General features: G+C 32.5%; 1 protein-coding gene across 2 annotated transcripts in view; it reads right to left on the bottom strand.

The window, feature by feature from the left end:
• Positions 1–7,843: 7,843 nt before the first annotated feature.
• The window catches only part of LOC107016076, a 5,625-nt gene continuing 4,723 nt past the window's right edge, over positions 7,844–8,745 (bottom strand). For both annotated transcript variants that reach the window (XM_015216554.2, XM_027916132.1), the window contains exons 4-5: positions 8,327–8,424; positions 7,844–8,162 (exon numbers count right to left, since the gene is read on the bottom strand). In XM_015216554.2, coding sequence (XP_015072040.1) covers positions 8,084–8,162; positions 8,327–8,424 — 177 coding nt within the window. In that variant the 3' untranslated portion in view covers positions 7,844–8,083. The remainder of the gene's footprint in view (positions 8,163–8,326; positions 8,425–8,745) is intronic.

Here is an 8,745-nt window from a genome sequence, read left to right as displayed (position 1 = left end):
CTCAACTAAGCACTCTTTGTTCAGAAAGTCACTCAACTTTGATTTTTAACTCAAATACAGTCATTCAACTATGAGTTATTTTCTCAGAAAGTCACTGAACTTTGAGTGTTTCACTTACAAAGTCACTCAACTTATATATGTTTTACTTGCAAAGTCACACATCTATTTAATTATTATTTTTTCATTAAAACTTACAAACATGAAATTTTAACTTCTTACTAAATATTAAAAAATTAAAACATGTTCATTTAAACCATTTAATAACCCGATTCGTTAAAAATATAATATATTACCTTTTATTTTACCCATTTTCTCCAATTGTGTGTGAATACAACGATCTCCATGCTTTGTAAGTGAAACACTCATAGTTAAGTGATTTTTTAGTTAAAAACCAAAGTCGAGTGATATTCTGAGATAAAGAATGTAAAGTTGAGTGACCATTTATATATATCTCTTCACGTCTGGTTAAGAGTAATTACATGCATTTATTAATTTTAGAGTAGGAAATCGTCAATATATTTTAACTTTTTTAGCCTCCCTAGGAGTTTTCAGCCCTTTTGCTTCCTTGATGACTCGAACTCGCAACCTTCGATTTGAAAGTGAAGGATACTTATCATTTGAGCAACTCTCTCTCGTCAGGAATTCGTCAATATATTCATATTATTAGAGATTATGTTATTTTGCTTAGCTTTACATACTTCTTGCTAGATTGCGAAACACCATCCTATTGCCATATCTTTTTTAATTAACAAAATTCAAATGATAAAATCGATATTCTTATTGTAGAATAGTGATTAGAGGACAAACAAATACTTGTCATTTTATAAACTAGTATACTCCCTCCGTCCCATAAACTAGTATACTCCCTCCGTCCCATTTATATATGATCCCTTTCTATAAATAGTTAGACCACAATACTTGTCATTTTATAAAATTTATGCATAACTCATCATATTTTGTCTATTATACTCTTAAGGGAAAAGGGTCTGATATACCCCCCAACTTTGTCATTTAGAGCTGATATACACCTCGTTATAAAAGTGGCTCATATATGCCCTTACCGTTATACAAATGGCTCACATATACCCCTGCCGTTACAAAATGGCTCACATATGCCCCTGCCGTTACAAAATGGCTCACATATGCCCCTGCCGTTACAAAATGGCTCACATATGCCCCTGCCGTTACAAAATGGCTCACATATGCCCCTGCCGTTACAAAATGGCTCACATATGCCCCTGCCGTTACAAAATGGCTCACATATGCCCCTGCCGTTACAAAATGGCTCACATATGCCCCTGCCGTTACAAAATGGCTCACATATGCCCCTGCCGTTACAAAATGGCTCACATATGCCCCTGCCGTTACAAAATGGCTCACATATGCCCCTGCCGTTACAAAATGGCTCACATATGCCCCTGCCGTTACAAAATGGCTCACATATGCCCCTGCCGTTACAAAATGGCTCACATATGCCCCTGCCGTTACAAAATGGCTCACATATGCCCCTGCCGTTACAAAATGGCTCACATATGCCCCTGCCGTTACAAAATGGCTCACATATGCCCCTGCCGTTACAAAATGGCTCACATATGCCCCTGCCGTTACAAAATGGCTCACATATGCCCCTGCCGTTACAAAATGGCTCACATATGCCCCTGCCGTTACAAAATGGCTCACATATGCCCCTGCCGTTACAAAATGGCTCACATATGCCCCTGCCGTTACAAAATGGCTCACATATGCCCCTGCCGTTACAAAATGGCTCACATATGCCCCTGCCGTTACAAAATGGCTCACATATGCCCCTGCCGTTACAAAATGGCTCACATATGCCCCTGCCGTTACAAAATGGCTCACATATGCCCCTGCCGTTACAAAATGGCTCACATATGCCCCTGCCGTTACAAAATGGCTCACATATGCCCCTGCCGTTACAAAATGGCTCACATATGCCCCTGCCGTTACAAAATGGCTCACATATGCCCCTGCCGTTACAAAATGGCTCACATATGCCCCTGCCGTTACAAAATGGCTCACATATGCCCCTGCCGTTACAAAATGGCTCACATATGCCCCTGCCGTTACAAAATGGCTCACATATGCCCCTGCCGTTACAAAATGGCTCACATATGCCCCTGCCGTTACAAAATGGCTCACATATGCCCCTGCCGTTACAAAATGGCTCACATATGCCCCTGCCGTTACAAAATGGCTCACATATGCCCCTGCCGTTACAAAATGGCTCACATATGCCCCTGCCGTTACAAAATGGCTCACATATGCCCCTGCCGTTACAAAATGGCTCACATATGCCCCTGCCGTTACAAAATGGCTCACATATGCCCCTGCCGTTACAAAATGGCTCACATATGCCCCTGCCGTTACAAAATGGCTCACATATGCCCCTGCCGTTACAAAATGGCTCACATATGCCCCTGCCGTTACAAAATGGCTCACATATGCCCCTGCCGTTACAAAATGGCTCACATATGCCCCTGCCGTTACAAAATGGCTCACATATGCCCCTGCCGTTACAAAATGGCTCACATATGCCCCTGCCGTTACAAAATGGCTCACATATGCCCCTGCCGTTACAAAATGGCTCACATATGCCCCTGCCGTTACAAAATGGCTCACATATGCCCCTGCCGTTACAAAATGGCTCACATATGCCCCTGCCGTTACAAAATGGCTCACATATGCCCCTGCCGTTACAAAATGGCTCACATATGCCCCTGCCGTTACAAAATGGCTCACATATGCCCCTGCCGTTACAAAATGGCTCACATATGCCCCTGCCGTTACAAAATGGCTCACATATGCCCCTGCCGTTACAAAATGGCTCACATATGCCCCTGCCGTTACAAAATGGCTCACATATGCCCCTGCCGTTACAAAATGGCTCACATATGCCCCTGCCGTTACAAAATGGCTCACATATGCCCCTGCCGTTACAAAATGGCTCACATATGCCCCTGCCGTTACAAAATGGCTCACATATGCCCCTGCCGTTACAAAATGGCTCACATATGCCCCTGCCGTTACAAAATGGCTCACATATGCCCCTGCCGTTACAAAATGGCTCACATATACCCTTCATTTAACGGAAATTAAAAAAATAGTTTTAAATTTATATTTGTTACTTCTAATTTTTTTAAAAAAAATTATTTAGGGGTATATATGATTCTTTTATCAAAGTTCAAGATATATTTTAATTTTTTTCATACATAAATTATTTTTTGATTTCTTTTATTATAATTAATTGAGTTTCTTATTCTTATTTTGTTTTTTCTTTCATTCCTTAGTTTAAAGAAAAAAAATTTAAACTATTTTTTTGTGTGTATTGTAATTTAATTTCGTATTCGAAGAAAAAATTTGGTTATCTATAATAAGTTTTACAAGAATATTAGTGAAACATAAATAAATTTGATTATCAAAATAATAATTACAAATTAGTCATTAAAACAAAAAAAAAAGTCAAAAAAAATATGTTTGACAAGGATTAAATTTACTCATATGGGATTATATTTTTTAGAAAAGAATAATAAAATTTTAGATTAAAATTATTTTTTTTGTTATTTCCTTTAGAGGAAAAGGGTATATGTGGGTCATTTGTTTACAAGTAGGGGTATATATGAGCCACTTTTATAACGATGGGTATATCAGCTCTAAATGACAAAGTTGAAGGGTATATCAGACCCTTTTCCCTACTCATAATGGAGTAGTTAATTAATCTTTAGAATACATTCATCATTTATTATAAAGAAAACATTCAATAAGGGTAGAAGAGTAAAGTTACATAATTTTTTAATGGAATTGCAAAGTAAAAAAAGTGACATATAAAATGGGACGGAGGGAATCATATATAATTATTATTATTTATTATTATTAGTAGTAGTAGTAGGAAGCTCCTAACTTAAAAGTTGAATTACCATTTTGTCCTTCTATTATTCCTAAACTAAATTAAATATTAATACATAATTAATTTAATATCAAATTATTATATTTAAATACATACATCTAGACACAATGGTTCAAATTCTTATTATTTAAATACTAAGTAATAATTATATTATATTAAACTAAATACTAAAAATAAGGTGTAACGTCAAACTTTGAAAAACAAAAATATTTCATAGAAAATTGTTAGAAATAATTTCGTAGAAATTGTTAGGAATGACTTCTTTTTTTAATTAAATTTTCTATTCTTTCTCTATAATTAGTGTGGTTAAATGGATAAAATGTGTTATCATTTCTCTATAATTAGTATAATTAAATGTATTGAATTATTAGTAAAAATAATCAACTTTTCCTATCTCCCGTGTTTAAGATCACTAACTTCTGAAAATTAACTTAAACAACTGTTCACATTTTCACCTTATCCTATAAATCTTTAGTTATATATATGTATGATGAAAAAAAATTCTTTACCACTTGCTCTTGTTGATGTGAATCATTTGACAATTTTCATGTACTTTTTTTTGTTTTAAATATCAATATTTGTTTGATCCTAATTAGAATAATATTTGTATCATAGTTTTATCTTTATCATTTTAGATGAATTTTTTTTATTACCGGAGAATGTATCATCAAGAACTTTACTCCTTATGTATTTCTTTTACAAACTATATATATATATATATATATATATATATATATATATATAGTTAGTTAGTTAGTTAGTTAGTTAGTTAGTTAGTTAGTTAATAGTTTTCAATGTTTTATATATTTTATTTCAACTTTGGACTTGTAAAATTTTTGAATATTATATTTTGTATCAAGATCCTAAGTTAAAATTATATTGTTATAGTTTTTTAAATTCGAAGTTAACAATATAATTTATAAATTTTTTCTATATTCAGTTTGATTGTAGCNTAATTAAAGTCATAACAAGGATATGAATGTTGTATTTGTTATTATCTGTTATATTTTTTTGTGTTCTTTATCGATTTATACTTATTTAATTTAATCTTCTATGAAATTATGAATATTATAAGTCTATTTTTATTAGTGCTGAAATAAATAATTTATGACTTTTATGTTCGTTTTTAAATGTATTTTTATAAAAAAAAAATTCTTTTATCATTTTCTTACTGATATAGTTTCGTTAAGTAGATACATATTTGTGTACTTACTATATGGAGCTTAATGAGAAATTATTAAGGACAAATCATATAAATATATTCATATTATTAGATGCTATAGTAATACTATTATTTTTTCATATTTCTTGATTGATGGTCAATGTAATATTCAATTATTATCAACTTTATTTAATGAATAAAGTATAAATTTGTTAAAACTAATATTTTCAAGTTCATCATTTTCTATATAAGAATTCAACTTTATAATAATTGTATGGGACAAACGTTTCACGCACGTTCCAGGAAAGTATTATTATAAGTGAAAAGCTCCTAACTTGAAAGTTAAATTACAATTTTTCCCCTATAGAAGTTCATTTATTTTCATTAAAATTAAGACTATTTATCTAAATGAACATATGAATGGTTCATAATATTATCTACGTTGATAAAAGAGCAATAAATAAGACCAATTCTATTCTGACAAACTAAACTACTAGAGAGATAAAGTACCAACACTAACAAAAATGGACAAAATTGATGAAGAAATGAGTGATCAAGAAGTTTATAATCTTCAAAGGAGCATTCAAAAAAAAGGATACTACTAAAAATAGATACAATCACTATAAACGGGAACGATATGCAAAAATGGTTCAGAATTATATTTTTAAAAAATAAAAAATAAATTGATGACGTGGCCGAATTATAATTGGTCATGTATCAAAAATGGTTTTGCAAAAACACCGTTAAAAAATAATGACATGAAAGAGCCTCTTCTTTAACGATAATGTCATAAAATGAGCTAAACTTTTAACTGATGGCATAAATGAGCCTTTTCTGAATAGTTTAGGAGCATATTTGACTCTTTTCCCTTGAATATAAATGTCAAGTGATAATATATAAAAATGACGTGAAAAATCCATTTGGCATTTAAATAAAAGTAAAATGAGTTGGATATTCCGAGTTGGCCAACTAACGCCCAAAAGGGCATATGTAGACCAAAAGTTGGACGGCGAGGGTATAAATGGACCAAACTTTAAACGGAGGGTATATCTAAACCTTTTCGAATAGCTTAGGGGCATATTTGATCCTTTTCCTTTAAATATATAATGTTTTGTTTTTATTGTTACTTAAATTCTATTGGATTGTATCGCTATCGTTTCGTTTAAACTCAACGAAAAGACTCATATTTTATAACAATTGATCTGGTGTGATCGCGTCATTACGTTAATATGTTTCTTCCTATTTGTCTTTGTTTATTATTTAATAACTATATTTAACTTTTAACCTATATTTTCATAGTAGCTCAATCTCCTACTCAACTTTTCTTGTAGATTTATTGAGTTCTGAGCCTAAAGGGCAAAAAAAGTTAACAAAAATTTCAAAAAGCATATCAAAACACTTCCTAACCAAAACGGTAAAATTGTTACTGACGTAGTGATTTGTTTTGACGGTGTTAAGCAAAATGCTCGAGCAGCGATATTGTACAATTTTATTTTAATTTTGAAATCGCTGGCTTGGCAGCGATTTTTGTTGTTTTTTTTTTTAACAAATCGCTGCCAAGGCAACGATTTTAGTGAAATTTAATTTTTTAATTTTGTATTTTAAATCATTGCATTTATAACGATTTTAGTGAAATTTGTTTTTTTTTTAATTATGAATTGTAAATCACTGCATGATTTTAGTTTAAAAAATTTAGTAAATTGCTGCAAAGGCAGCTATTTTAGCTTTTTTTTTTTAAATTGTGTTGTAAATTGCTGGCTTTGCAGCGATTTACAACACAATTTACTAAAAAAATTAACTAAAATTATGCAGCTATTTACAATTAATAATTAAAAAAAAAACAAATTTCACCAAAATCGCTGCAAATGCAGCGATTTAGAATACACAAATAAAAAATTAAAATTTCACTAAAACCGCTGCCTTTTGGCAGCGATTTGTTAAAAAAAAAAACTTAAAAAAAACAATAACAAAAATCGTTGCCAAGACAGCGATATCAAAATAAAAATAAAATTGTGCAATACCGCTGCTTGAGCGGCGATTTTGCTTAACGCCGTCAAAATAAATCGAGCGATTTTACCGTTTTGGTTAGAAATTTTTTTTGATATACCCTTTTTGGAATTTTTGTCAACTTTTTTTTCCCTTTAGGTTCCGAACTCTAGGTTTATCATTCATATTATGAATGTTTTACATTATGTAACGATAGAGAACGATACAATTTATCCAAACATTATATTCATTAAAACAACACAGTACAATACATTATGAAATAACACATAACAACCATCTGAACAATGTTTTGTGCATCCACATTGATATCCAGAATTGGTAATCTTAACAACCCTTTCTTGACTGGTGAGTGGAACAATCATATAAATTAGTTAGTCCTAATACATGTTATTTGATTTTTGGCACAAGAACAGTAAAACATCTTGGTACCTTGCTTCTATCACGGTTTCAACTGAACATGATAACGACGAGTTTGGTATGATTTTATTTAGTATAACGGATCGTGTTTGGGTTAAAAAAAAAGAAGAGAGAATCTGTTGAGTGACCGTATGGTATAACAGAGGCTAAAATTAGCTATTAAATAAATGTTGAGGGATAATTTTGTACCTGCACTCTTCATTATCTGACAAATGCTTAATGCAACAATCGACATTTTATCCGTGTGAAATTTCACTTATTTGACATAAATCTTTTATTGACGTGGAACCAAATTATAAGCAGAAAAACATTGGTAAAACACCTTCAAAGCATAGACATTGAAATTCCAAACACGTTGATAATGAATTGCTTATTCCAAAAAGGCCCACTTCACACTCATCATTTAAAGACTATCAATTGAGACACTACAGTTTTTCAACTAACAAAGATGTGGAGAAGGTAGTCTAAAAACTACTGTCCAAAAAAGGTAGATTAGAAAAAGTTGAGCATTAATAGGCAAAATTTAGAGTGTCTTTATTGTCTCTGCATTGATATTTCGCTAGCAGGCGATTTCAAGAACCCTGGCTGAATTTTCGGCCAGTCATCTTCTCAGATTCATGCAGCATGTGATTTATAAGCCCCCTCGCGGCACTGAAATACCATATGAAAACAATGGAATGCATCCAATGAGAAGGTGGTTCATGATGTGAACTGGCTCCAAGTTATCTGATCGTTTGAAAATTCCACCAGTTTGGAAGGACATCCATTTTATTGAAAACAATAAAAGCAAAAACAACAAGATGGAATGAACTTACTCATCCTTTAATTTCTGAATTTTATCTGGATCAGTCTCATGCATATGCTTTTTGAACTGCTGCCTCACCATACCAACAAGAAGCTGTGTGTTATGTTGCTGCAAATTAGGGACAGACAACGATATAAGTAGCTACTTCTCAAAAGACAGTCAAACATATCTGAAATATTGTAAACACAATGACAGTTCCATGCAATAGAATAAAAAACAAGCCTATCTCTTGCACCAGTTCTTTTGGTTCTACAATTTTTCACATAATTTTTTTATTGTTTTGATCAAGCAATTTTTCACATGGTAGGTTCTATCATGCCCAACGTCCAGTTAAAACTCCAAGGTTTTATGTTAGGAGGAGCAGCTTTTTAACATGTAAAAAAGACAAATATATGACAACTTGCATTCTTATCTTTTGGGGGGGGGGGG

The sequence above is a fragment of the Solanum pennellii genome, chromosome 4 (assembly GCF_001406875.1).
Source record: "Solanum pennellii chromosome 4, SPENNV200".
Taxonomy (NCBI): Eukaryota; Viridiplantae; Streptophyta; class Magnoliopsida; order Solanales; family Solanaceae; genus Solanum; species Solanum pennellii.
This window is presented reverse-complemented; position numbering and strand designations above follow the sequence as displayed.